The 14,538-nt window shown below is 38.0% G+C and overlaps 1 protein-coding gene across 1 annotated transcript; it reads left to right on the top strand.

Annotated features, from left to right (window-relative positions):
* The first annotated feature begins 262 nt into the window (after positions 1-262).
* On the top strand, positions 263-14,478 carry plscr3b (phospholipid scramblase 3b). Its single transcript, XM_066680543.1, has 9 exons — positions 263-785; positions 1,526-1,580; positions 6,242-6,463; positions 7,668-7,774; positions 7,859-7,901; positions 8,141-8,361; positions 10,971-11,132; positions 12,424-12,585; positions 12,921-14,478. Exons 2-9 carry the CDS (start codon positions 1,568-1,570, stop codon positions 12,978-12,980), a joined length of 990 nt encoding a protein of 329 aa, XP_066536640.1. The 5' UTR covers positions 263-785; positions 1,526-1,567; the 3' UTR covers positions 12,981-14,478.
* The last annotated feature ends 60 nt before the right edge of the window (positions 14,479-14,538 follow it).

Raw genomic sequence — 14,538 nt, 5'->3', positions numbered from 1 at the left:
TTTCAGACAAGGAATGAATGTAATAATTTATTAAATTATGGGAAATTTATTAAAAAGTCAATTTTTTTCTAACTGATGGGTCAGGGCCTCCGTATTACTCTATAATGGATATTTTCTCTACCCTTCTATCCTGGGGCTCTTTGTACCAGGTGTGATCATACAGAACTGAGCGGTGGAGTTCATGTGCTTTATTTGTGCGTGTGGCGCCCCCTGCTGGACACTGTGTGTAAAATTAAGGAAATCCTCATCTCTGTCCGAAGATGGCGATGTTTCTTCGTGTTTTCTTGCTGCTCAGTCGAGATGTGAAGTTTCAAACATAAAACACATCGCATAACACGTCCATTTTTTATATAACCAATATCACAAAATAACACCGATTAATGAGTGAGTATACAACCCATATAAGACGGATAAACAGGAGGTTGATGAAGCACCCCTTGGGAATTTTCATAGCTTTAACAGCAACCTGTGTGTTAAACCCACACATTTAGTGGTTGTATATTAGAGGACTCCAGCCCCGGGCTCAAGTTTGCAGCTCATTTCCCTCTCAGTATAATTGAAGCCTGCTGACTTTCTCATGTAAAACGAGTCAGGAAGAGGGAGGTCGTTCGCGTGCTTCTGAGTGACACAAATATGTTGGGGCGGAGTATTCACAGCAAGAAACACAGGACAAATCTGGTATCGTAGCTCTACAAACCGAAAGTCCAGCGGAGGATTCTGGGTTTTGTGTCTTCTGTTGCTGTTTCTTTTGGCTTGGAATTAAAGTTTTCAATCTGCCTTGAGAGGTGAGGATTCTCAATCTTTTCTTTCTCAGTTCTTTGTTTGCCAGTCGTTTAAAAGGCCTGCGTTAATATTGATGATATAATATAGTATTTTCCTTGTCTTCGAGCAGTTGGTTTTATCGTCGTTGGGGAGTAGAGTGGCGGATTTGTGGCGGTTATTTTTTTCTTTTGGAATGCACGGTTTAAAAATTCGCGTTTTGCCTTGAAACCCTTTAACAGTTTTTGAGACACATACTGGAATTTAAACTTTAAGAACAGTATCATGTATTATATATACTACTTTTATTGCCTTTTTTGTTTGTTTGTTTGTTTGTTGCTGTGTATAATAAGTCTGCAGTTTGTGTAAGTCCTTATGTATCTCCACTGTGAGGGTCTGGTGTTGTCTCTAATGGAGCACTAGATGGGATAAGTTACCACGCCCATCGCAGTGACATCATATATGTACAGCTTCATACATGTAACGAGTGAAAAGTGTTTTTATATATAGACTCGAGACTGAAGGATTGAATGCTGTACTGATATCTGGAATATCTATTTTTGCTAATTATTTTATAATATTGACCTTCTATTTTTTAAATATGTGAATTGATACACAGTCCTTTGGTCTTGTTTTGTTTCAAGCCACATACTTTTGAATATTTTAAGATTGTATGTCAGAACTAACTTGTACAGAAATACGCTTTCTTGTCGCTGTTGTTTTCTTTCTTTGTCCAGTAGTATGTTTTTGTGCATTTCACCCCCAGCCCCCTGAGTAGGAGAAGACAGCTCTTCAGCCACTCTACAAGATGTCCGCTCCAGGTATGGCAGTTTTCCTGCTCACAAGCCCTACACATCATTCATGTTTTCTAAGTGATATAATCTCTTAGGCTGAATGTCAAATGATTCCTACTCCCTATTAGTGCACTTCAGTCCAGCAGTTATATTTGGGGTTTATCCATAGCTTTACTCCCTATCAAACATTGCATGTTATTTGACCTTCCCTTTGATATATAAGTAGTGCTACATATAGGGAGTAGACCATCTGTGATTCAGCCTTAGCCTTTGTCTTTCAGTTGGGTGTGGAGGGAGCTTTTAATCTAAGCTGACCAGTTTTGCGAGGTTACTGTTGCAGGACTTTCAAACCTAATCAATTATTAATAGAATACTCTATTCAGTGTTTGCCCATATGTAATTATTTAATGATGAAACAACTAGATTAGAGCAATCCTTTGACACATTAAGTCATTAATCTCTTTGTATCGTGGTGTGTTGTGGTATAAATCAATAATTCAATTATTTAATAACCTGAGAGTAATTTAACTGCGCTTAAGTCATTCCAAACCACAGAAACATTTTGATGATGGAGACGGTAATGTCACTGTAAGAATGTATCAGATGGTAAAAACTAATTTTTGACTAATTTCACATTTAATATATAATCTTTTATATATTTCCAGCTGAAAATAGGATTAGAGAAGTGTTGACAGGAGATGAAACATGTATTACTGGCTAATATTAATTTTCTTCACCCACTCATGTGTTGTGATTGCCTTTAACATTAGTAGCAATGATGGATTGCACATAACATGATTTGAACAGGGCGGCACAGTGGTGCAGCAGGTAGTGTCGCAGTCATATCCCACTCCGGGTGACTGTTTGTTAGGAGTTTAATGTGTTCTCCCTGTGTCTGCATGGGTTTCCTCTGGGAGCTCCTCTTTACTCCCACGGTCCAAAAACACTCGTTGGTAGGTTGACTGACAACTCAAAAGTGTCTGTAAGTGTGAGTGTGTGTCACCTTGTGAAGGACTGGTGCCCCCTCCAGAGTGTATTTCTGCCGTGCTCTGGACCCATCGCGACCCTAAACTGGATAAGCGCTTACAGACAATGAATGATTTGAACAAATTAAAAATATATATATTTTATATATTAAAACATAAAGGAGTGCGGCACAGTGGCGCAGCAGGTAGTGTCGCAGTCACACAGCTCCAGGGACCTGGAGGTTGTGAGTTCGATGTGTGATTGCCTGTGAGGAGTTGGTGTGTTCTCCCCATGTCTGCGTGGGTTTCCTCCAGGTGCTCTGGTTTCTTCCCACAGTCCAAAAACAAATGTTGGTAGGGGGATTGGCAACTCAAAAGTGTCCATAGGTGTGAGTGAATGTGTGTTGCCCTGTGAAGGACTGGTGCCCCCTCTGGGGTGTATTCCTGCCTTGCACCCAATGATTCCAGGTAGGCTCTGGACCCACCGCAACCCTGATCTTTCTATAAAATTTAGAATATGTTTCCTCACTATTTTCTAGCTCTCCAGTCTGTTTGTGTGCTGGAAACTCGTCTCTCTCTCTTCTCGTGGCAGAGATATCTGGAGAGTTTTTAGACAACGTTGAAAAGCATGAGCAGAAATGAGGATATTGCTCTGTTCCTGCTTTATTAGTGGGTGATTTTGACTAATATTTGCTGTTTCCGATCACTTAAGGTGGAAATGTCTACAAACTCAGGATACGGCTAACTGCATTACTGAAAGTGCTACAAAACTAAAACACTCCAGTTACTAATGTGTTTCTGAGGTAATCCAAACAGTGAATAAAAACTTACAGACAAGTTAATCTTCAGCCATATACAAACAGCAGTCATTTTTTCCCCTCAAACACACTGTTGTGTTTGATGCTTAGCTTCTGAATGTAAACAACCAGAAAGAACTGTGTTTACCCACAACTGTAGGTGTTCCCTTTTAACTCTGAAAGGATATTGAATTTTGACAAAAGAACTCTGATCAAGTATCCTTCCCAAGCCCTTAGGCCCAGCCAGGAAGACAATAATAAAAAAACATTTTATAACATTAATTTAGTTGTACTTGATACATGCACATCAACACAAACATCATTAAAAAATACATTTCATCAAGATCACAGCACTAGCACCCAAAACCTCTGATCACTGTCAGAAAACACAGCTTGACCCTGGACTGACTTCTGCTGTTGCCTGGATTGTCAAGTGACTTCCTAAACCCCATTAGTGCTCATGTTAGAAGCCATTGTGTGTTTCTCAGGGGAGCTCAGTAAGATGATGTGGCTGGAGAATTCTTGGCTTTGCTTGGCTTAGCAGACCAACACAATTTTTTGGCATGGGTGCTTGTAATTTGAAAAAGATATGCATGATATTTCAGTCGTCTCTTCCAGTTTTTTTTATAAGAATTTTTGAAAACTGGTTTTTGCAGCAGCTTACCCATTCGTAGATTTGTTGAAAATACACTTTAAGTTGGTGTAGACATGTTTAGTTCTCTAATTTAGAACCAGTTCTTGATTGTTCTGTTATACATAAAACATTTTGTTTTTTAGCACCAGTTCTAGTTCTGTTTTGCAGATTGTCACTGTCTAGTTGAAAAAACAAAAGAATTTTATTCCAAGTTGTTTTGGAGCATTTATATTGGTCCGTTCATCATTAAATTTTCACATAGTGTGAGGGACAGCTGCTGTGTTCAAATGATGTAGTAAACTGAAACTGCACAGAATTTAAGATATGTCGGTATCTAACAAAGGTAGTGTCACAGTCACACAGCTCCAGGGACCTGAGTTCAAGTCCCGGTGACTGTCTATGAGGAGTTGGTGTCTCCCCGTGTGCATGTGGGTTTTCTCCAGGTGCTCCAATATCCTCCCACGGTCCAAAAACAGGTTGGTAGGTGGATTGGCGACTCTAAAAAGTGTCTGTAGGTGTGAGTGTGTGTTTCCCTGTGAAGGACTGGCGCCCCCTCCAGGATGTATTCCTGCCTTGTGCCCAATGATTCCAGGTAGGCTCTGGACCCACTGTGACCCTGAACTGGATAAGCGGTTACAGATAATGAATGAATGAATCTTACTAAACTAATAATTAACCAGTATTCAGTGTTTCATGAATCTATGTCAGTAACGTAATCATTCATTCATTCATTGTCTTTAAGCACTGATTCAGTTTAGGGTTGCACCCCCCTGGAGGGGGTGCTGGTCTCTCACAATCACTCTACTAACGCATGTTTTTGGATTGTGGGAGGAAACCCACATGGACACATGGAGAATATACTCAAAAACTCAGAGTGGGGCTCAAACCCACAAACCCAGCACCCTGGAGCTGTGCCAACTTTAAAAATCAATAACTGCACAAACATGACAAAACATAGTTGGTGAAATGAAATATTTCTGCAGAGTTCTGCTTTGTTAAGTGCACATGTAAAATGTCAAATAAGCTTCATGCATCCATTGGATACTAGTATAAAAGGCTAGACTTAATAGCAGTGCAGTTACTGTGACTGTGGTATAATGTTTTACATTGTACATTGTTTCAGTGTATATGAATTGTTTAAGCTTCTTTTAAACTTACATTAAAGCTCTAGGAGCAAGACTGTTTGAGTTTAACTGGTTTTGGGCTTGTATAGAGGAAAAAAATCACAAAACAGTGTCGTACCAGTATTTATACCAGTCTCTATACCAGTGTTCATATGCAGCCTTATTACAGCCCAGAAGTCTTGCATTGTTAAGTGAAGTAGCTGATTCATTGTGCAGCAGTTTAACTGTGCAAGTCATTTCATTTGAATAATCTAATATGTGCCAAACTATAGAGGACGTCTGATATGAGAGTTGAAACTTGAACAGAAGGAGGTGAAAACAAGTATTAACCAGTTCTTCTTTGTCTGAAGTCTTTCCCTTTGATGTGATGAAACTTCCTTTAGGCCCTTTTTAACATTTCTTTTATTTTACCCATTACAGAAAGTCTGATCTTTTTTTCAGGAGGTGAACTCTAAAGAGAAATTATTTTGAGGGATAAAACATTTTAGGGAAACTTTTAGGAAAATGTACTTGAGTGTATATAGGGTGGCGCAGCAGGTAGTGTCGCAGTCACACAGCTCCAGGGACCTGGAGGTTGTGGGTTCAAGTCCCGTTCCTGGTGACTGTCTGTGAGAAGTTTGGCGAGTTCTCCTCGTGTCCGTGTGCCGGTTTCCTCCCACGGTCCACTAACACATGTAAGGTAGATTGGCTACTCAAGGGTGTGTGTATGTGTCATGGCGGCCCCTTCACACTGTGTTCCCACCTTGTGCCCAGTGATTCCGGGTAGGCTCTGGACCCACCGCAACCCTGAACTGGATAAGTGGTTTCAGATAATGAATGAATGAATGAATGAGTGTAAATATAAATGAGTTTTAATCTATTTATTATTCAAAGCACTGAATACAGCACTGAATATAAAGTTAACAAAATTACAATCCAATTTTTAAAAATAAATTAATAATTTCTTCTTTTGATTTTTTTTTTGTTAGTTGACATAATCCATCTCCGATCTAAAAGTAGTCTCCGGGTTGTTTTAGGTGATGTCAGTGTCCTTTTGGGAACAGCTAAAAAAAGCCAAACCTACCTGTCTTGCAGGCATATGTTGAATAATACTTGAGTAAAGTACAGTAACAAATTCTAATCACCCATATTTTCTAACCTCGTATGTTTGTTTGTTTATTTCCATTAGGTTACCCATCTCCAAACCAGCCTCCATATCCCATGCCTCAGCCAGGAGGTTACTCCATGGCCCCATACCCAGTGGAAGGTTATGGAGAACCAGGGTATGCGCCCCCACCTGCAGGATTCCATATGGGTTATGGACAAGGCCTGGATACACCAGTCATGTACCAACCTGCCCCTGTTAGTCCACCTCAGCACCCAGGCCATGCGCCCATGCCTCCCTACGGTGGTAAATCTTTTTTACTTTTGAATTACACATGACAAAAATGAATAAGCTAAGGCTGTTTATCATATTTTAATATATTGATCTCCTGGTCTAGCTGGTTAATATTTATTTGAATTCACATATTATTGCAGTCGTTTAATGAGTATTGCTGTACATAAATGGATATGGTAGCAGCTTTTTAAGCTCAGTACTAGGGCTTCAGTCCACCCACTACATACCTCCATTCTTTTACAGCCCAACCCAAGACTGTGTTGTAACAGTCAGTTAAGGATATTGCAGCAAGATTACTTACTCTATCAAATAGACAGTCACATATAATTCCTTAGCCAGCTTAGCACTAGATTCCTAAAGTTTAGGTTGTACTTTAATATTCTTACCCTCACTTATAGAGCATTACATGATCAGACTTCTATGGATATGGTGGATCTAATTGAACCTTACTCATCAGTGAGTACACTCAGATCAAATAAATAATCTGGGCTTATTGACTGTTCCGTGGCTTGTTTAGTGACAGCATTTGAAGTCCCCAAAATTGTGGAACACTCTAATCAATGTTTTAGAAGTTCTGATTCTGTAATTTCTTTTAAAATGCAGTTAAATACTTATATTTTTAACTGGCTAATACTAATTAATACTAATTAATAATTAATACTAATATTTTTAAAATATATATTTTTAACTGGCTTTGCATAATTTATATTTATCATTTTACCTATTATGTTTGGTGTTGTGTGTAATATTATGCATCTGTGAATGTATATATATTATATTGTGCACTTTGGAAATTTTGCAAAAGGTGCTGTGTCAATACATTTTACTTACTTAAATATCATTCAATGATTATCAGTAACCACTTATAATATTGGTGACCCCTGGTCTAAATAGAGTGAATTAATGGAGATCCAAAAGGAATAAGAATGTTCTTTGATTAACATACAATAAAAATAAGAAGAATTGTAATCTTCATTACGTCTATGAAATTACTACTCTATTAAATATTTTCTTTGCACCTTCAGCAGATCAAAAATGTGTCCCTACAGCAGTTGTATGTAGAATATGTAACTAATGATGTGTTCATTAAAACCAATGCTGATAATGTCTTTACAAAGCTGCACAAAATATGTTTAGCACACCTGTCTATGCTTGACTTCTGCTCTTAAGGTCTTCAAAAACTCTCCTTCACTGTTTTTGTTTGTATTTTCTGTAGGTTCACCTGCCTCCGCACCTGTAGCTGCTGCACCTGTAGCTGCACCTGCAGCAGCACCTGTAGTTGTACCTGTGGGAGTACCCCCAGGTTTGGAGTATTTAACACAGGTTATACCTCTTCTCCATTGTGTCCTCATGCTCTTTTCACATAGCTTCAAAGTAATCTGACTTACCCGATTTGTTTTATTTCAGATTGACCAGATCCTGATTCACCAGAAAGTGGAGCTGCTGGAAGGTGAGTGTATTTTCATTTTAGATTCAGCATGAGGAACTACTTTAAAAAAAAAAAAATGGTATGAAGATTTAGTAAGTTACAAGCCAGTTCCATGATTATTGTCTAAAAATAAAAGCATAATGAGCATTTGGCTTCTAAGTTCTTGAAGGAGAGCCTTGACATAATGTTGTGTGTTCTGAGCACTGTGGCAGTGTAGTTTTGAAATGGTTTAAATTATGCTCATTTTTTTTCTGTTTTAGCATTTATTGGCTTTGAGACCAACAATCAATATGAGATTAAAAACAGCATGGGCCAGAAGATTTACAAGGCCAAGGAGAAAAACGACTGTTGTACACGGAATTGCTGTGGCTCGCTGAGGAGCTTTGACATGAAGATCAAAGACAACATGGACCGGGAGGTCATACGGCTCATTCGACCTTTTCGCTGTGCCACTTGCTGGTGCCCCTGCTGCCTGCAAGAGGTATGAATATTTACAAAATGTTTAAAGGAATGTCTGAGTCTATCTTAGCAATGTCCCTTTGGTGGTTATTTCTAGTCATACACGACCAGGATCCAATTTGAGGAAGTATAGAAGTCTCTATATATAACGTCATACACATGGTTCACTGCAGTTTTGATTAATTATTTTTAGCTGCTTGTTATGTTCAACGTCTCCTCTACTTGCCTCACACATATTATTGGTCATTGCTTCCTCATTAAGGTAGCACCTGCACAAGCCAAAGAAGGCATTACATGTGAGTGGCTATCTAGCTTTTTAAAAAACACTTTATTGCCTTCAGTAAATCACTCACATGAAGTTGTTAGATTGTTCAAGTTTACCATTCCGTTTTAAATGCTGCAATGGCGACACACAGGTTTCAGGCTGAAGATTGTATGTAAATTTCAGTTACATTATTCCCATTTATTCAGATTTAATTAACACATGGTTCCCATGGAAGAGATTCTATATAATATATGAATTTCATTTACAGGGCAAGAAAACTGATGCCAGATTTTGATTATTGGGTGGTCTATACCTTTTAATATTAGCCAGTACATGCCTAAATTTAATATGGTAGTAACCAATAGCATTGTGTGATTTTGCACTATAATATATTGTGGGTGACCCCTGACTACAAAGGTTGTTGTGTGGTATGTAACACATTAGCTGGTGTAATTGGTTTATCATTAGTGTACTGCAGACATTACAGTAAATAAGTAAGCAAGACTCTGTAAGGATTGTCAGACTTCAGTTTACTGAAGTGACACAACTGCACTGTACTGGTTTCCCATTATGACCTGAAAAAAAATTGACCCCCCCCGCCTGAGTTGTCATTGTATAATTCGAACCCTGATTAGAGTAAAATCAAATCTGCACTCAACATGTAAATGAAATGAAGAAAACTCTGTGGAAATAGAAAAGACATACTTCTGAAACAAATTATTTATAGCAGCCTCCAGTCACTGTAATTTAGGCCTGATGTGATTTATATTCAGAGTTGCCTTGTATAGTGTAAGGATTGAGAGAAAAATTATGTGGTCACTTTGTCATCTATATTCATTTGAGAAAGACAATTAGGAATAGGGTGTGTTCACACTTGTGTAGAGGATGTGGGAGGGGGAGGGTCATGGAAATCTGTGTTTGGCTATGTTTTGAGGGTCAGAGATTTTGAAGGAGCACTGATGAGAGGGATGTGTTTGTTTTGCTGTTCAGTTATATACCGTTCTTATCCAGAATCATATCTTTAAGATAAGAGTTAATGGATAGTAGGACTGACACTCAAAGTGCGTTATTAATTTATCAACCCTTTACTTAGTAAAAGCCTCAGTAAGTAATTTATCTTATAACCAGCAACTAGTTGAGGAGCTGTTTATACCCATGACTTAACTGTAAATATAGTTATCATATGTGTAAGTTATGTTGACATGTTTTGTTATAAAAAACCACATTTTCCAGTAGTTTAAGCTATTTTTATCAATGAGGGTTTTTGAGATTGCCTATCCATCTGCTGCCTCATTGAGTTAATATTTCAAAAATTATTGGACACTTATTGTCTTGGTCTTAAAAACATATCACACAAAACACTTAAGGACAGCCATCCTAAACCGGGAACCTCAGCCAATTCTATTCCTGTGAAATGCTTTTACTTTTCTTACTATATGCAATTACTCATCCCACCTCACTGCCAAACAGGAAAGTCAGTCAGGATGCCTGACTGTTTCTAAGCAGCTGTACAGCAACTCCTGCATGTGCTATTTTTGATTATACAGCACACAAGGTTTTTTACCCAGTGTAGTGGCTGAAGGTCAGTTTATTTTTACATGTGCAAATTCACATGACAAAACATTGTTTACTATTACACCCCCACAGCCTGATTTTTGTTTCTTTTCATGCCATTTTCTTTTAATCTCTTCAAAATTTGAGCCAAAATTTAAATTTTACAATAAAGAGGTTGAAATGAATTACACCAAAATGTCGTTTTGCGTTCACTGTATGACCACAGAAAACAAGAGCTCACTTCCCAAAATGTGTTGCTCTTTCACTTTAGATATTTCTCAATATATTTGTTTCATGGGAACCACTCAGACAAAGCACAGTCTACATCTCAAGTAAAACCTGTACATGCACATATGGGATGATAATTTTGAAGAAATTTCTGGTTGATAAAAGTGGAAAACAAATACTTGATCAGGTGTCAGAGGTAACAGTGGTGGTTCCAGTCCAATTCTTTAAAGAATTTATTGTGAGATAAAACTGCTCATTGTTTGAGGCCATGTCAGTTGAGTATTTCTTCTTGTGGTATAGTAGTGTTTGTGTACATCAAGCATGACAGTGAAATGTTTGTTAGATTCTGTAGTTAAAGCTGAATTTTAAAAATGCATTGGATGAGAATTTATATTTGTTGATAATTGAATTTAATCAAAATAGAATTGAGTTTTTTGCAATCTTTAAATTTGAAACATCTGCTGACAATGTGTTTTGGTTTGAGTACTAACCCTTTCTATTATTATGTTTACAACCATTTTAATTCTAAAATTCATACATTTGCTCTGCTGGAAATAACATATCTTTTATTTCTTATGCCTTAGCTTGAAGTTCAAGCTCCACCTGGCACCACCATAGGTTATGTGTCCCAGGATTGGCACCCCTGTTACCCAAAATTCTCCATCCAGAACTCCAACAAAGAGACTGTGATGAAACTGGAGGGGCCATGCCTAGCCTGCAACTGCTGTGGAGACGTCAACTTTGAGGTAAGAAAAGGTTGTGCAGATGATATGACTGCAAATAAATGGCACTGTTATTTGAACCTGTTTTTCAATCTCTTTATATTAGTTTTTTTGTACCATGCCCTGACATTATTTAATGATGTTGGTCACTGAAATATTTTTTCATCTGTTCTTCATGTTCCCATTTGTCTTCACTAAACTCATAACATGTTCAAAGTATTGATACAACATTTTGTTTCTTTTCTTCTACAAGATGCTTGAGTTGATTGGTTGGCCTCTGTGTTTAGGTTCTTCTCCATGTTGCTACAGTGTGGCAGAGTGGAAGGAGCACAATCTGTATATGAACACACAGTGGGGACATATTAACAGAATGAACAAAAAATGAACAAAATACAAAAAAAAATAAATGTAATTGACATCCGCAAGGTTACGTTGATTGGAATTTTGATTAATTTTCGATTAATTGCCCAGCGCTAGGGGAAGGGTTCAGCAAAGATTTTTTGTCTTGTTTTTCCAGCATCATTGTTAATTCAGAGCTACAGTATGTGATATTTAGGAACTTTTGGAACGTTTCTATTAAAACACTGTGAAATGAAGTGCCCGTGTCCGCGTGGGTTTCCTCCGGGTGCTCCGGTTTCCTCCCACAGTCCAAAAACACACATTGGTAGGTTGATTGGCGACTCAAAATTTGCGGTAGGTGTGAGTGTGTGTGTGTGTTGCCCTGTGAAGGACTGGCCCCCCCTCCAGGGTGTATTCCCTCCTTGCGCCCAATGATTCCAGGTAGACTCTTGACCCACCGTGACCCTGAACTGGATAAGCAGTTACAGATAATGAATGAAATGAAGTTCTGTGGAAAAAAAGTTCGAGTTTCTGGTGGCATGACTGTGTTACACGCAGTTGCACTGAGGCACTTGGTTAGAATTATAGTAGCAGCATTCAAATACAATTTTACAGAATATGCTTCTTCCATTTCATGGTACCTACTTGTCTTGACAAGGCACGGTTCAAAACATTGGTCCCTGGTCACTTTTCCACTAGCATAGCTCCCCCCACAAAATACAGTCTGTGACATCAGGGCATGTGGGCTTTGGAAACCACAACAATAGCAGCGATGATGTTTAACACTGTTTACTCATCATGAATCCGCATGATGTTGTTGCTGTTGTTGTTTGGGACTGCATGGGTAACTGCATTTTTTCTGCATTCAACACAGATTCACTGATACAGTTTCAGTACTGCAAAGCCTTTTGAAAGTAAGGTACTGAATTACGCCTGTGCTCTTTTACTTATGGCGCATTGCCTTGATTTCCCCCAGCTGAAAGGCAAAGATGGAGGAAAGTCTATTGGTCGAATCAGTAAGCAGTGGAGTGGGCTTTTAAAGGAGGTTTTCACAGATGCAGACAACTTCGGCATTCAGTTCCCGTTGGATATGGACGTTAAAATGAAGGCTGTGCTAATGGGAGCATGCTTCTTGATTGTGAGTATCAAATTCATTATAGATTTCTATTATAAATGAGGCTGTTGTGGGCTTTTTTTTGCAGACTGTAGTCATTCATGTCCCCAAAGAGATTTGTTTGAATTAAACTGAGTAGGAAGAAAGGCTTTCAATGAATTGTTGGTTTTGATCTTTAACATTCACACAGGGTAAATAATGTGGTTATGTAAAAAGAAATTGATAAAGGATATACATGGCTTATTATTCCAACAGCCAACAATTCAATAGCATTCAATACTGACACTGTGCACTGTTCAGCTGCCTAACTCCCCCAGTTTTCTCCTGTTCATCACTCTTCCGTTTTTTTATCCTTGCAGGATTTCATATTTTTTGAAAAAGTCGGAGACTCCAACCAACGCAACACTGTCTTCTCTTAGAGGAAATTTCATTTTAGCATTTTCTTGCCAATCCTTTGAGTTCTTTGCCTTTAAGGGACTAGATTCTCTCACATATTCATATTGGGATACTTCTTACACCTCACAAGCTCTTACAAGATGAAGCCTTTTTATGGGGCATATACAGACTACTTAACTAAAACCAGTTTCTCCACTTTCTGTTCAAACACTAGACACACCCGAAGCCTTTTTTGACCATAAACTACATAATTGTATTTACTCACTAGTGGTTGAGCTGTTTTGCATTTATTCCACAAATTATGATGTTACAAAGCAACATATAATATTTTGATTTATCCATTATACAAAAGTGATTAATTTACAAGCCACGTATTAGTCACACAGAGGTGATTACTGTCATTTTATACTTTTTGTGTCACAGACATTTTAAACCTTGTTGTAGATTTTGTAGGATTTATATGTTTGATAAGCCTAACAGTGCTACCTCTCCTTTATCAAGAATTTCAGAGGCGAAGTCTTGTATTGTAGTTTCCACGGATTTACATACCTATAACTGCACTCTTTTGTTGGCTGTTCTATGAAACGCCGAATAGAGAATAATGAATGCCTTAATGTTAGCTGCATGACAGTGTGAAAAAGTAGCTTGAAAATGCTCCTGTTGTTAGCCTTGCGTTTTGTTCACCAAACTCTTGATTATGTGAAAGTGGAGAATAACAGAAACATGGGGCAGTATCTGGAAAACCCGTGTCGGAAATCTGTCCTCTTTCCTGTGGTGGATGACAACATAACTAAAGAACTCTCACAGTTTCCAGCGGGTGGAGGAGTAACAGCAGCCCACAGACCTCCACATCATGTGGATGTTTTTAATGTAATGAAGAACACAAGTTATGCGTTTCTCCACAGGTTCTGGTAATGTGGCTTTGTAATTGAGACCTGCAGGTTTTTTTTTTTTCAGTCTGCTCCTATGGTTTAGCAGTATATGTTTAAACACAACTAGATTTTGCTTGCTAGATAATATATTCAACATTGTAGAATGATTAGGTTGGTGTTTTCCAGACATTATTACTAACCAGTTGATTCATTCATAACAAGAATTCTCATTTTAACCCCAAGCCAAGTTTAAGCCATGTTGAAAATTCAACAACCAATTATTGCCTACATTTGTACTTTCTAATACTGCCTTTTATATTCAAGTGCTTTATGAGAAGAATAGCCTTATATTGCCCTCTTCTGTTTAATACATATAACCGTCAGGACCACACTTTCAATTTTGATCATTTCCTATCAGTATGTGTCAAATTGTAAACTAAATGTTGCCTTTTGAAGCATCCGTATAAATCTTAAAGCATTACATAGTAGGGACTGTATTTTAAGACATTCTTTAGAAGATTAAACCAAAGCTTGCATATTGTTATTTTACAGCTGAGCTTGCCTGTGTATTGTCTTTCATATATCAATGTGTCTTTGTACATGTAGCTTCATGTGTCCAAGTAAAAGACCATGTTAACATTAAAGTCTTTGTGAAGACTTGTTTTGTCACCTTGAGACTGTTTATTATACAACAAAAACAGGTTTTGGT

Source organism: Hoplias malabaricus, chromosome 9, assembly GCF_029633855.1.
Source record: "Hoplias malabaricus isolate fHopMal1 chromosome 9, fHopMal1.hap1, whole genome shotgun sequence".
Taxonomy (NCBI): domain Eukaryota; kingdom Metazoa; phylum Chordata; class Actinopteri; order Characiformes; family Erythrinidae; genus Hoplias; species Hoplias malabaricus.
Note: the sequence above shows the minus strand (reverse complement) of the source record. Positions and strands in the feature narration are given on the sequence as shown.